The following is a 15,778-nucleotide window of genomic DNA, read 5'->3' as shown; positions in this document are numbered from 1 at the left end:
GGAAACAAATATGTGATTTATATTTTACAATGCGACTTTTCATAATTATGACTGTGTATCTCTCAATTTTTCATCTTTGCGACTTTATATCTCTCAATTTGACCTTTTTTCTAGAAATTGTGACTTAATATCTTATAGTGCTACTATTTTATGATATTTTAAGTATTTTATGATATCAAACTTTTATTGCATAAAAATAACTTTTTTCTATTGCATTGTATAATGCTTTCTCAAATTGCTAGAAATTGTAATTGTCTCACAATGTGACGTCTCTTTTTTATTTTCTTATTTTAAACAATATCGTAATTGCCTGTTTTATTTTTTACTTTGAGGCAGAAATGGTCTTCCATCAAATAGATGTAAATCAAATAGATGATTTATATATTTTTATATAGTATATTTAAAATACACATCCTCACTGCTGGTCCATTAAACCTCATGTATAGTTTGTCATTGATTTTTTTATTAAAGTTCTTCCCCATTTTGCAGCATTTTTATCAAGTACCAAAATTAACTTATTGAGCACTCCTTTTCTGACATTGACTTCATCAGACACATTCCTTTTCCATTAATGGTTCGCTTTTAGTGCTGGTAAGTGGTAAATATGTTAAACACAACCTTGGAGTTCATGCTGACAGTGGAACAGTCTCTTTTCATGCTAGTTAGCTTTTATCATCTTTGGAATATATTTATACTGGCGCCATCAGTCTTTCTGAAATCCTTTTTAACTGATTACACCTTATTTCAATTTCTTTTTAAGGATCCTTTTATGTAATAACCTTTGTTTTTTCCATCGCAGCCGTCACTATCACTCAAATTTGAAATCCCTTTAAGTGATGACTCTCTGTCACCCTCGTTTTACATGATATGTAATGTGTTTTCATCCTTGCCTTTGTAACCCTTGCCTCAGAAAAGGACTCAGAAAGCATACGTAATTCGGTGAAAAAAGAGAATGGAGAGAAAGAATGAAATTGGTAGAAACAGAAAGGACCACAAAAGCTAAAAGCTGAATTAGTATCCGTGATCTCTGCTTTTATAAGTGCACATAATTGGGCCATTTTGTAGGAACTAAATCACATCTCTTCGGAGCCATTCACACCACTATTTCCAGACACAGTTTTTGCTAACAATCTTTAGGCTTTTAATATCTGTGGATTCTACTGTGCAATCATGACAGCTCCAGGCTGCCCTTACTGCTTGAGTGCCCTGGTCTAAATGTACAGAGAAACGCAAATGAAAACTCTGCTTGCTAACTAATGAATCCCGATAACAGTCTTTTAGCGGGCAACAAGGCGTAAATATCCCTCAGCGGTCATGAATACAATAGCCTATCAGCATGCGCCCTTTCCACGAGATTCCTTCAGATTGGCCAGATCTGTGAGGTGTGTAAATGAGGCGTGACTAAAGGTGACAGCGGCCTGGACAATGCATTGACATTTCCCTGCCATTTAGCATGAGCAAAGGCATTTATCTCCTTTAGTGAGGCTCTTTTACTCCCGTTGTGTGAAACATGGATCGAGTGAGTAGATACACATGTCACACAAGAGCACTCACTCACATATTCAGTTTATCACTCGTTCATTCACCAACTCTCTCATTTGTTTAATGTATCACTCTTTTACTTATTTAGTATGTAACTCTAATTCACTAACTTGAGGCTGGAATTCACTGCACAACTTTTGCTCAGATTCCCCCCCCAGTTTGCAGTCTGGTTAAGCCAACAATAGTTGACAAAAGTCTGCATTGACGGATTTCACAGAAAATCTAATGGATCCAGAACTATCTTTGAGTGTGCTGATGGCAGAGTCACATCTCCAGAGCATAGTTGTCCACAGACAAAAAGATTTAAAAGGAAGTAGGGAGAAAAGGAGTATTTAGCGCCAGTCAATAAAAAATGAGTTTGTGTGAAGGTTTTTTTTTTTTTTTTATCCCAAAAAGGTCTGTCCAGCCCCTGGAATTGCCACAATTATTTGTTATTATTATTTTCTGACAATTGATTTTTCTCTCACCTTGGTTTCAACAGTTCTCGATGCCTCTGTTTTCTGCTTCCCCTCTGTATTTATGTGTTATTCTGTGTCAGCTGTTCTGTAAGAGATGCTAGTTAAAACCCTGTCTGTTGTTGTTTTCTTCTCCTTTTTATCTTCTCCTTTTTATGTTGCTCTATTCTTTTGATCTTCATTGTGTGATTCTCTATCAGAGTTGGAGAAGTTAATTTCAAACTGTAGCTTGCAAACAACAAACTAATACTAATTAAAAGTAGTGAAACTACAAGCTTCCCTTTTGATAAAGTAGCAACACTACACTAACTGCTTTGAAGTCACTTAAAAGGTAATACTTTATTGTACTATCAAATTATTTACAACACTTACAAGACAAAGTGGTATTTATGTATCTTACAAAGCTTTTTTAAAAAGTTTATTATGCTCACCAAGGCTGCATTCATTTTATCCATAATTCTGAGAAAACAGCAATGTTGTGAAATATTATTACGATTTAAAATAACTATTTTCTATTTTAGTATATTATATATATTTGTAAATGTTATTTATTCCTGTGATTCCTGTGGTCACGTGATTCTTCAGAAATCGTTCTAATATTCTCATTTGATGCTCAGGAAACATTTCTTAATATAAATTTTGAAAATAGTGCTGCTTAATATTTTTGTGGAAACCGTGATGATTAGAAAGTTCAAAAGAACAGCATTTATTTGAAATGGAGATCTTTTGTAACATTATAAATGTCTTAAGTGTCACTGTTCAATTTTATGCATACATACTTGTATAGAAGTATTAATAAAATATAGCTGCAAGCAACAATACCGGGGCCAAGAGAAAATAAGCCAATAAGACAAGCCAACATGGCTGGGAGGGTTAGATCAACTGCAACAATGAGCAATTAAAGGCATTTTAAGATGATTTTAGGCAAAAAGGCAGAAAAATTTATTGTAGTCTATGGGAATTTCATGTTTTGTTCTATTATAGCGCCACCATGAGGCACAATCCTACAATTTTTTTTATGTGTCCTCTGAGTGAGAGTGTCAATTTTGGTGAAAATATCTAATTTCGTTTTGGAGTTATATACATTTATATGAAAAATCATGTAAAAAATGACTGACACCTGTCTTTGATTGGATTTTAATACCCTTTACTATCAATATTTTGACATTTGGGCATTAGCGTGTACTTATCGACCTATGTTTTCGAACTTCTGACGCTGATTTCGTCTCGATCGGACTAGCTGTTTCAAAGATATCAGCTAACGTTTTATGAGCGCTAAATTACCACGCTGCACAAACCATACGCCGAAACCTAGCAAGTCTGGTATCGTTGGACTCGGCAAGGATTCAGGAGACAAAAAAAGTTTGACAAAATAAGTCAATCACACCCAAAGTTATAAGTGTTTGAAAATAGAATTCTCCACTAGGTAGCGCTGTTTCCAAACTTTTCAGGCTTCTTCAGGGTAACGTGGTGATGACCCATACCGAGTTTCGTAACAATCCGTTCATGCGTTCATAAAATACAGCATTTTAGCACATAATTAAAAATGGCCGACAGCCATCTGTCAAATGGGACGAAACGTCTAGGACGAGTTCGCAAAAGTAGGTTTTTGGGAAAATTCCAGGAAATTTATAATGACGGGAAATGACATCATAGGGTGCGATCGGGAGCTCAGGAATCAGAGAATTTTGTTTCTAGCCCTTAAGGTTCAAAAGTTATTAGCATAAACATAAGTACAAATTTGGACAGGTGGCGGCGCTAGAGGGATTGAGTTAGAGACACCAAAATTGGTGTATTTAATGTTGGGACTATCCTCTATCAGAATGTCAAATCGTTACAACTTTCCCGCAAACGTTTCTATGGGCTGCCATAGACGTCAATGGCAGAAGAAGAAGAATACGGGAACGGATACAATAGGTGCCCAAGGCCCCTAAAAAAAAAAATACCAATCAAATGTTTTTTTTATGTAGTAACGTTGGTAGCATTTTGTCCTGCTTCATTTTCTCTTCACACAACCGTTTTATTACTTAACTCAGTGTGAATTGCCAGCCACAACACATTTTACTTGCGTAATAGGCTTGACTTGATTTTAACCATTGTGAAAAGAAGGCATTATATACCAGAATGAAACAAAACCTGAAATAAGGCTGGTAAAACAATGCCTAAATGCCTATTTGGAAGTTAGCAGAAAAGGAAAGCAATTTGAGAGAAAGAGAAAGTCACTCCTTTTTGATTAAAAATTAAAAAACACATTTTCTTCTTTGCAATAACATGCACCACTGAAATTGCTCACAATAAGACCAGAAAGATGCATTTAGAAAGTAAATGGGATAAATTTTGATTTAATTTTAACTTGCGTGTCCTACATTTCCTTTATCCTTGCTTATCCCTACTCTCTCTTTTCCAGCACTGAAAGACGATCGTTTTCAGATGGTTCTTTTCTCTCCGCGCCTGGTGCGGATCACGTTGACTAATGTAAGTGTGTCTGATGAGGGCGGCTACTTCTGCCAGCTTTACACCGATGCCACACACCACCAGGTGGCGACGCTGTCGGTGGTGGTGCCCCCGGAGGTGCCTACAGTGGAGGTGAAGACAGAGGCAGTGGAGGGTGGAGAGGTGGAACTCACATGCTTGTCCCCGCGGAGCAAACCACCAGCCACACTGCGCTGGGTTCGAGACCGCCGGGAGATCGCTGGTGAGTTTCATTTAAATGTGACAAAGTAATTTCAGATTCAATGCAGCCACATTTATATACTATCCATGCACTTACAAACATGAAAAAGCATATAAGCACATATACAAACAAAGGAGTCAACTTTTATTAAAAATCCCTCGCATGTGTGCATATTTGCTTTGTCTCTTTGTCAGACTCTCTGTCTTCACGGTAAATGTCATGCATTTCGACTAATCTTTCTGGCAGCCAGGAAGATACGCTTTGCTCCTCTCCCCATGTGTTTGCTCATTGGCACATTTTCCCCTCTATTGCTTTATGTCACTCTATCGAATTTCAAATGCATCTGTCCATCTGCTTCGGATGTGTGCAGAGGGACGTTTTTTGTCAAATACACTCCCACACACTGAACTAGATCCAGGTGCGGCCCCAATCTGTGCCTTCCTTTCATTTCTGTCAACTCTATCTCTCATTTTCTAGCTCTCTCTCCCCCTTCTTTTCCTCACTGCCATCACATTTGCTCTATCTTTTTGTTTCACCTTTCCTTTTTTGGCTCCATGGTAGAGAATGACAAAGAGACAGGGAAAGTGCAGGCTGAGATTGTTGGCTTGGTGCTCTATCAGTGTTGTTTGAATATAAAGCTGTGAGCAGAGAGTGTCTCTCCGCCTGCGACAGATTCAATAAGACGGGGCTCAGCTTGAGTTTGGACTTTCTGAGCCCATCGCTGTTCCGCTTCATTGAAAATCATTTAAATGTCTGCCTGATCAAGGTTATTTAAGTGATATCACACGAGTAAGAGTTCTATAAACAAGTCAAGTAACTTATGGTTCAGACAAAATTTGCTGTTAAATCCCAAAGTAGCGCAGAGACTGGCAGCCTGTCTGGAAACAGCCTCATGCGAAACCACACAACTACACACAAACTGCTCACCTTCTCTGGTCTGGAAGGTCACAATCACAGACAAGCGGAGTGACACAAATATTGAAACAGCCATGCTGTGTTTGTCATGTTATTGGGAGGTGGTAACTCTGAGATTGGATAACACTTTACAACAGGGTTTCTCAAATCGGACCCAGGAGGGCCACTGCCCTTCACAGTTTAGCTCAAACCCTGATTAAACTCACCTAGCTTGTTTTAGCTTGTCCAGGTGTCTTTGAGTAGGGTTGGAGCTAAATGCTGCGTTCACACCATGCCGTAATTACCATAATTACGAGATGAAAACACGTGTATTTTTTGTAAGCCAACCCAGAGGTTAGTATCACCCTGGTTCCCCTGACAAAAACCCAATTTGGCTCTTGGATTATTGCAGAAAATAAGCACTGTGACCAAAAGTTTATGATTCTTACACATTTTGTTCATCATGATAATCTTCACAAATCAACACAATGTTCACGCCTAAATGCAATCGGCAGAAGTAAAAAGCTAAATGTAGGCTAGAAACTAACTAAATTGCTGTTGCATGATTTCAGCATCACCATCACTAAGCTTCCAGTCTTTATTTAAAAACGTTTCCCCTGAAAGTTTGAGTTAGAGGAGTTTGCAAGAGTGAACACAACGAGGCCATGAAAGCGGACTAGTGAGTAAATGAGTTAACCTGTTCGGTGTGATGATGTTTAATGTACTCATCAACCTCTGTAGTCCCATTTAGCCATTTTGTAGCAACCACACAAGTAAAGACAAGTAAAAATCTTTTAAAAACATAAACTTCAGAAAGATGGGGGTTACTGGGTTTTGGCCTCCAAAAATGTGTCATCCCAAGATGGACGACGCGCATTCACTCTCTTCCGTTTAAGTGAAACCGCCAGTGTCCAAATATGGCGCTGACATCTTGGGTCTCGAGTTTGCGCAGTTGCAACTTGGAGCCTGAAGGCCTGTACACACCGGGACGAATATCGCGCGCGCTTATCGCCAGCGTTTTTCGTGCCGTTTTTCGGCGCGTCTTGAGTGTTCACACCCAAGCGATTTTCACTGGCGCTGCGCCGAGTGAACGTGCACATTCAGTCGATGCGCTCCCGGTACACAAGATGGTGCTGCGGCACTTTAAGCCTTTGACACTCGCTTGTCACACAGAAGGAGAAGAGAGACAGTATTTACGTGCTTGCCAAAACCATAGACATATTATGTATATGGACAAAACCATTCACACACTTTTTGCTAACTGGCAAGCAGCATTAGCAGTTCATCTTCTTCTTTGTCTACTTACTACTCGTATCAATGTGTGCTCGGCAAGACCGTTTTGTGCTTGAGCGCCACCAAGTCGTGTTTTACTGTCACTTCAGCAGCTCCAGGCACGTGAACAAAAGCGCCGATCTCATTGGTCGGACAGTTTTTTACGCGCCGCGTCAAAATAAAAAAACGAACCCGAGGCGTTTTTTTTAAAATGACGCTTTTACGCCTGGCGTTTTGCGCGTCGGTGTGAACACTCACATTGGCGCCCATTGTTTAGTCCCGAGGCGTTAAACGTCGGCGATAAACGCGTGCGAAAATCGTCCCGGTGTGAACAGGCCTTGAGTCTGCGCAGTAGTGAGTGCGCAGTGGAGCTGCGATATCAAGGTCCCGCCCACACTCCTGCCTAATCAACAAGTTGCCTATTTGGAATCTAATCTCCTCCCGAAGTTTCCGAAAAATGTCCGTTGGTGCCTCAGTGACAACTTCCCTCAGAGAAGAGCTCAATTTCAGCTGTCAATCATAACGTCACTCCCCCGTTTTTATATATCATCAAATAACTAACTAAAACCAAACTTATTTAAAGAACGAACACTTGAACTAACATCAGCTTGATAAAAACTGTCTAAAAAGACAGCAACCATCTTTGGAGAAGATGTATTAGAAGTGTAATTTGATTTAGTTTGTCTATGTCCCATTACATTTCATGGAGGGGGCGGGGTTTATGACCTATACTGCATACAGCCACTCGGGATGCGATCGAGATACTTTGGCTTCACTTTTCAGTCAGTACTGAAATATAAAAAATGTAATGGTACAAGCATTTCCCTCTAGCATTTTGTGCTCTGTTGAACGAATATGTTGAGCTCATGAACACGATGGCCAATCAGAGGTGTTTATGAATCCGTTTAACAGCGCTCAAAGGGCTAGAGGGAAACGCTGGTAATGTCATATTTTTAAAGAAATTCAGTACCGAAGTTGGTACTTTTGACAACACTAGGTACATCTGAGTTTGACACATCTGAATTTGACAAGTTGAAAACCTGTAATTACCATAATCTTGACATATCCCTGATAATTCTGTAAACTCTGTTTGACCTCATTCTCCATCGACCTACACTCTTTCATTAATACTTTTGTGCCCTTCATTCGCCCCTTGTCATTTCGTTTTTTATCATCAAATTAAAACTTAATAGTCTCACAGGATAATAGAGCCTGTTCTGTGGTTGTGAAATCAATGTGTGTAAGGTGTATTGCTCAGCGCATCAAATTCGTTCTGTTTGAAGTAACCAGGGCGAGCGTGCAATCCTTTGTATGAAAGGTATGCAAATATTGTTTTGGCTGAAATGTGAACAAACTGACTTCTATAAACCCCTCAATTTGTTTCCATCCCTCTCTTTTCGTTCAGGTGTGATCTCTCAGCAGGAGAACGGCAAGACTGTGACTGTTTCCAACACTATCCGTATCCCCGTGGAGAGGAAAGATAACGGAGCGGCGCTGAGCTGTGAGGCGTCTCACCCGGCACTCGTGGGGCAGAAGCGAGTTCGTCACTACAGCCTGGACGTTCACTGTGAGCCAACAATGCCGTCACGTTTCCATGGCGACCGCCATATTAGACTGATTAACGTTGTTATTAGCTCACAGAAGCCCCATCTGTTTAAACATGTTTACTTGGCAAGCTTCTAACAAGGTTTGTTTGTTTGTTACATCTTGTCTGCTATGATAAAGGACTAGAAGACAACAGTATCCCGTCACACATCATACCACAGTGTTAACAGAAACACTTGAAATATGATACTCTGGAAAGATTTCAACCAATAAAAATATCTACTATCTTTACACAAAGACTCCTCTCGTAAAGTTGCTGTAAAAACTAAAGGGCTTTACTCTATAAAAAGACAATAGAGTTCAAATAAACTTTAGTGTATTGCTGTTGTATTGCACAGTGCGTATCAGACACCTGCTAGAAATGTATCGAGACACTTGTTCTGTTCCAAAATCTGCATTGAGCTGCATTTTGATTTTAAATCTAGTCAATTCATCACTAAACAGTCTCTTATGCTCACCCAAGCTGCATTTATTTGATTAAAAATAGAGTAAAAACAGTAATATTGTGAATTATTATTATTATTATTATTATTTCAATTTAAAATAACTGTTTTCTATTTGAATATATTTTTTAATGTTTTTTTCTTTTCTTTTGATGACAAAGCTGAATTTTAAGCATCATTACTTCCGTCTTCAGTGCCACATAATCCTTCAGAAATCATTCTAATATGCTGATTTGGTACTCAAGAAATATTACTTATTATTATCAATGTTGACATTTCTTTTACAGAATTATTTGATGAATAGTAGGTTCAAATGAACAGTATTTATTTTAAACAAATCTTTTGTAACACTATAAATGTCTTTACTGTCACTTTTGATCAATTTAATTTCTTTCAAAAAATAAAATTTTACTCATCCCAAACATTTTAATGATTGTGTATAAAAAAAAATTAAATCATTAAATAGATAATTCTCATATATGTGTTATTATAATATAGACATATCTTGCATTAGCCAATTGTAATTCCATAGTAGAGTGAATTGGTCCAATCCAGTCACTTATGAGCTTAGTCACAACACTGCCATTGAAGGCAGTAGGTGCTCACTAGTCTTTGTGACGGAGCTTTCTTCCTTTTTTATTCCCTCACTCTATCTTTCTCTTTATCTCCACAGTTGCTCCTACGGTGAAAATCATACCCCCTCAGGGCATCCTCCGAGAGGGAGACTCCCTCAGTCTCACCTGCTCCGTTACCGGCAACCCACTGTGAGTGTACAAGAGCGTTTGTGTGTTTTTCTTTCTAAATGTTTCTGTCAGTTTGTGTGTGGGAGATCTTGATGGATGTGAAAGCGTGTGTGGAGTTCTGTTTCTACATGTTCTTTAAAACCTAATCATCTGAACTCGTCCCACAGGAACAGCTTTTATCTTCTAACAATCCAAAATGCTTAAAGAGGATCATCTGAATCCAGCTCCAATAAAGTATTATGGCTCAGAACAAAGACAGCCTCGAATCTGTCCTCTGTTCCTCCCTCCATACCTTATTCTCTTATTATTTCCCTTTCAATTAAAGTTTCAAAGTACACAATAAAAACAGTGACTGGTAAAATAAAAATAAAAATGTATATTGTATTGTTTTATAACAACTACTGCCACATTTATTTATTAACAAAATACAATTTTTTTATAAATTAATTTTGTAATAAAGGTGGAAATAATAAAAATAAAATGTTATTGCAATTACTGCTACTAATTTTATTTATTTATAAATAATATATTGATTTATTTTAATAAATGTAGCAGTAATGATAGAAGTAATACAAATAACAATATGCAATCAAATCAAATTAAACAGGATAAAATAAAATGTATTTCTTTATAAAATGTGAAATACAATACGAAATACAAAAAAATGTGCCAGTAGAGGTGATAGTAGTTAAAATAACAATATACAGTAAAATTGGATAAAATGAACAATTAAAAAAGACATTAACTCTTACCCCGCCAGCGTTTTTAACCCTCTGGGGTTCTTCATTTATGGGTCACACTTAGGACCTTAGGGTCAAAAATGACCCGGAGGGCGGGATTAAGATCAAAAAGATTTGAGTAAAATCAATGAAATATATTTTTGTTCAATAATATCTTTTCTTTTCTTTTTTGGTGTTTTTTTTTTTTATTTTTTATTAAAGCTGTATTTTATTTTAGGGTCAAGCCTAGGCCTCATGAAAGCAATTTTTTTTAAATGAGATCGGTGCCATCCGGTGGACACATTGAGCATTTTTATCATGCAATAGCACATTTTTACCACTATAGTGGATCTTGCGTTATATAATTATTTTTAAAAAATCATAGCTTCATCGGAATGGTCCGAAACTTGGTGACTTTATTGGTACTTAGTATATGAACACCCCAAAAAATTGGGGACAGGATTTGAAAAGTCTAAGTGGTCGTAAAAAAAAATAGTCACACTCAGGACCTTTGGGTCAAAAATGACCCCCATAGGAAATGAATGGGAAATTAGTTTTTTTGTGCATACAATCTACAAATCAGCCAGGATGCAGAAAAAAGGACTCAACAGTGAAGGGGTGAATCTCTAAAACATCAAGAGTGCAAAACAGACAAAAAAACTCACACACACACACACACACACACACACTTATACACACAAAAACACACGCACACACAAATTAACGCGTGCCATTCCAAAAGCTAATTATGTTTTTGTGTGTGTGTTTTTTCGTCTGTTTTGCACTCTTGATGTTTTAGAGATTCACCCCTTCACTGTTGAGTCCTTTTTTCTGCATCCTGGCTGATTTGTAGATTGTATGCACAAAAAAACTCTGTATTTTCATATTTTTGCCAATTTCCCATTAATTTCCTATGGGGGTCATTTTTGACCTGAAGGTCCCGAGTGTGACTATTTTTTTTACGACCACTTAGACTTTTCAAATCTTGTCCCCAATTTTTTTGGGTGGTCATATACCAAGTACCAATAAGGTTACAAGCTACGATTTTTAAAAAAAAAATTATTTTAAAATATTCGGGTCAGAAATGATAGAAGAGCCCCAGAGGGTTAAAAAAAGTTGCCAGCCACCCCCAGGGTTTTTGATCATTTTCAAAATGATCATAGAATATTTTGTTTTATGAATATCTGAGCATGAAATATATCAAAATAAAGAACAGACCCTCTGCTTTTAAACAGACATAAAAAAGCATCATTTTGAACAAAATTGTCAAAGACTACATCCAGATCAGATTCAGAGTGATGATCAAACACGGATGGAGTAGATCGAGTCAATCAACACCCCTAATGCTTGCCCAGTCCTATAGCTCATCCTGAGCTCATCCATTACATTCAGTGACATTAGATAGCTTTGATTTATATGATGTTTAATGTTGATGATCACGTTATTTGACATATGCATCTGCTTGCATATGAACGCTTGTTTTTTTGTGTCTTCCTCGCCTGTGTTTTGATCAGGAGATTCTGTACTCATTCAGAGGATGCGTAATAGCACCCCCTAGAGTATGTCAGTGAAAACACGGAAAAATCTGTGTTTGGCGGGGAAGCGTTTTCTCATAAATGGCGGGAAAAGAGTTAATGGACGTTAAATAAATAATAAATAAATAAATAGTTTTTCTACAACAGATGCATGTCTGTCCTTAACCATATTTTTCTGCCAATTTTTGGTAAATATGGAATGAAGTTTCAGTTTTTCTGAGATATTTCTTTCTTACATCACTAAATGGCTTATATTGAAGGAGAAAGTCAACCTCACCACTGTCACTGTGAGCACAGACACTTTCTTCTGTTTTTCTCTTTTCTGTGGTCACTGAGCCTCTTCTCCATAAGAGGCTGTGAGCAGAAAGCCATTAAACCTCTCCAGAGCCTCATAAGGAACCGCTACAGAAATGAAAGATGGAGAGATAGAGAGGAGGCTTGAGCTGCCACTCATTTTACGCTGAAATGGGGGAATAAATGAATGAGTGAGGGATGGAAAGAAAGATGGGCTCAGAGGGAAAGAGAAATGAAAGGCTATGTGATTTATTTAATGGGGAGAAAGAGAGTGTGAAACGTGTAAATGTTTAAATGTAGGGGCATGTTTGAAGATTACAGAATGCACTGATGAGAAATGAGAATAGACTGCCCACCCACAGAGAGACCGCTCTCTGGATAGGTTGAGATAAATGAGTGTATTGATGGGAGGGATGAGAGATGGATCCAGATGCCGCGCTACGGTAACTGAACTCAGAGTACACTGTGTCGTGCTGCTTGGTTATAAAGCCATTACGATCATGTTCATCCGACATTAATCACCAATTAAACACAGTCTGCATTTGTTGGAGGGGTGTGTTTATTATTCCTCAGTGCTTTGGCTGGCTCATCTGTATGTATGCGAGAAAGTGTGTGTGGTACTGTATCCTGAATCCTGTGAGGGCTGTAATTAAAAGTGTCCCGTGGGATTACGGTGTGATGACGTAGGCTTGTATGCCAGCCAGGGTGGATGAAGGATGAGGCGTTTCACAGGCGGTGGGCTCGGAACAGAAGCCTTGGGCTTTTTGCCCTACAGTTTCTGTGTATCTCCTGCTACTGTGGATCACCTCGCAGCTGTTTGTTGTGTGTGTGTGTGTTCAGTAATCTCCTCCTTTCACGCTCTTTTGTCTCTGTCTGCCTGGTATTATCTTCTAGGACTATACCCTTTCCTCTCTTCTCTGCCAAATATTGAGTATGTAAAAGTATATAAAATATAAATTTTAATCCAATCCAAACAAAATCCAATATTCTTATTGCTTTATAAAAAGAATACAATAATGTTTAGTAAAGAGAATAAAGGTGCATGTGTATGCTTGCATGCATGTATGTATCATATGTATGTATAGCACCTCTGAAGAACCGCAGAAGAACCACTGAAGCACCAAAATTGGTGCTATATAGCACTAAAAAGGTTCCCCTATGATTACGAGCCAAGAACCATTTTTGGTGCCAGATAGAACCCTTTTTTTTTTAGAGTGTATATATATACCGATCAAGCATAACATTATGACAGGGGAAGTGAATAACAGTTAGTGGGTGGGATATATTAGGCAGCAAGTGAACATTTTGTCCTCAAAGTTGATGTGTTAGAAGCAGGAAAAATGGGCAAGCGTAAGGATTTGAGCGAGTTTGACAAGGGCCAAATTGTGATGGCTAGATGACTGGGTCAGAGCATCTCCAAAACTGCAGCTCTTGTGGGGTATTCCGGTCTGCAGTGGTCAGTATCTATCAAAAGTGGTCCAAGGAAGGAACAGTGGTGAACCGGCGACAGGTTCATGGGCGGTCAAGGCCCATTGATGCATACAATCAGTAAGAATCCAACTACTAACATGGCCAAGACCAAAGAGCTGTCCAAAGACACTAGAGACAAAATTGTACACCTCCACAAGGCTGGAAAGGGCTACGGGGAAATTGCCAAGCAGCTTGGTGAAAAAAGGTCCACTGTTGGAGCAATCAGTAGAAAAGAAGGTAAAGCTAAACATGACTGTCAATCTCCCTTGGACTGGGGCTCCATGCAAGATCTCACCTCGTGGGGTCTCAATGATCCTAAGAAAGGTGAGAAATCAGCCCAGAACTACACGGGAGGAGCTGGTCAATGACCTGAAAAGAGCTGGGACCACCGTTTCCAAGGTTACTGTTGGTAATACACTAAGACGTCATGGTTTGAAATCATGCATGGCACGGAAGGTTCCCCTGCTTAAACCAGCACATGTCCAGGCCCGTCTTAAGTTTGCCAATGACCATTTGATGATCCAGAGGAGTCATGGGAGAAAGTCATGTGGTCAGATGAGACCAAAATAGAACTTTTTGGTCATAATTCCACTAAACGTGTTTGGAGGAAGAAGAATGATGAGTACCATCCCAAGAACACCATCCCTACTGTGAAGCATGGGGGTGGTAGCATCATGCTTTGGGGGTGTTTTTCTGCGCATGGGACAGGGCGACTGCACTGTATTAAGGAGAGGATGACCGGGGCCATGTATTGTGAGATTTTGGGGAACAACCTCCTTCCCTCAGTTAGAGCATTGAAAATGGGTCGAGGCTGGGTCTTCCAACATGACAATGACCTGAAGCACACAGCCAGGATAACCAAGGAGTGGCTCTGTAAGAAGCATATCAAGGTTCTGGCGTGGCCTAGCCAGTCTCCAGACCTAAACCCAATAGAGAATCTTTGGAGGGAGCTCAAACTCCGTGTTTCTCAGCGACAGGCCAGAAACCTGACTGATCTAGAGAAGATCTGTGTGGAGGAGTGGGCCAAAATCCCTCCTGCAGTGTGTGCAAACCTGGTGAAAAACTACAGGAAACGTTTGACCTCTGTAATTGCAAACAAAGGCTACTGTACCAAATATTAACATTGATTTTCTCAGGTGTTTAAATACTTACTTGCAGCTGTATCATACAAATAAATAGTTAAAAAATCATACATTGTGATTTCTGGATTTTTTTTAGATTATGTCTCACAGTGGACATGCACCTACGATGACAATTTCAGACCCCTCCATGATTTCTAAGTGGGAGAACTTGCAAAATAGCAGGGTGTTCATATACTTATTTTCCTCACTGTATATATATGAATTACAATGAATTCATTCATCATGGACATACTCTTTCCAGATACTACTAACTACTCACATAATATAGTTGACGTTGGCATATTTGGATACAGCCAGTGACTTTATGAGTGAGGAAATGAATCATTCATTCAACTGATTCATTCGAAAACACTGAATCTTTTAGGAATGAAACAAATTAATACTTTGTGTGAGTCATTAATTAAAGCTGCAGTCTGTAACTTTTGCGCTCGAGTGGTTAATAAAGAGAACTGCAAGCGTATTGTGGAAGAAAATTGAAGCCGGAGCTACTTCTCTCTGTTTATGTCTATGGCGAGTCACGCAGGGACTGTGCTCCTCCGCAGCGGTTCCTACCAGTCCGGTCTGAAATAGTCCCAATATAAACACTTATTATAAGTGTACCATAATGATTCAGGGTAAGACAAAAACACGGTTTGGAAAATGGATTCATGTTGTACATTCTCATTATATAATTTTTGTAAATCTTGAACACAAAAAAAGTTACGGACAGCAGCTTAAATTAATTCATTCATTCAACGGAACGATTTCGATTCAAAATGTAGAGAGGTTTATGTAAAAAAAAAAACACTTGCCAATGGAATAAAAAAATAATATAGAATATATAAAGTATATCCTCTCAAAACAAGCCTAGGCAAAATGTCTTTAATGTCTTTTTCATCTTTTCGAGATGATCAGATTTCTATTCTCCTTCCTCCCTGGTGCCTCATTAGTTGGAGGAGATTTGTTTTTTCAGCAAATTGTTTTTCAAGCTTTACTTTTAATGCCGTGTTC

The 15,778-nt window shown here is 38.6% G+C and overlaps 1 protein-coding gene across 4 annotated transcripts in view; it reads left to right on the top strand.

Moving 5' to 3' along the window:
- The window catches only part of cadm4 (cell adhesion molecule 4), a gene marked incomplete at its 5' end in the record, with an annotated part of 181,897 nt that overhangs the window by 141,725 nt on the left and 24,394 nt on the right, over positions 1-15,778 (top strand). For all 4 annotated transcript variants that reach the window (XM_079836367.1, XM_079836365.1, XM_079836366.1 and 1 more), the window contains 3 exons: positions 4,405-4,692; positions 8,243-8,404; positions 9,559-9,649. In XM_079836367.1, coding sequence (XP_079692493.1) covers positions 4,405-4,692; positions 8,243-8,404; positions 9,559-9,649 — 541 coding nt within the window. The remainder of the gene's footprint in view (positions 1-4,404; positions 4,693-8,242; positions 8,405-9,558; positions 9,650-15,778) is intronic.

The sequence above is a fragment of the Gobio gobio genome, assembly GCF_949357685.1.
Source record: "Gobio gobio genome assembly, chromosome: 15".
Taxonomy (NCBI): domain Eukaryota; kingdom Metazoa; phylum Chordata; class Actinopteri; order Cypriniformes; family Gobionidae; genus Gobio; species Gobio gobio.
The sequence above is the reverse complement of the archived record's forward strand: the minus strand, read 5'-3'. Positions and strand labels throughout refer to the sequence as shown.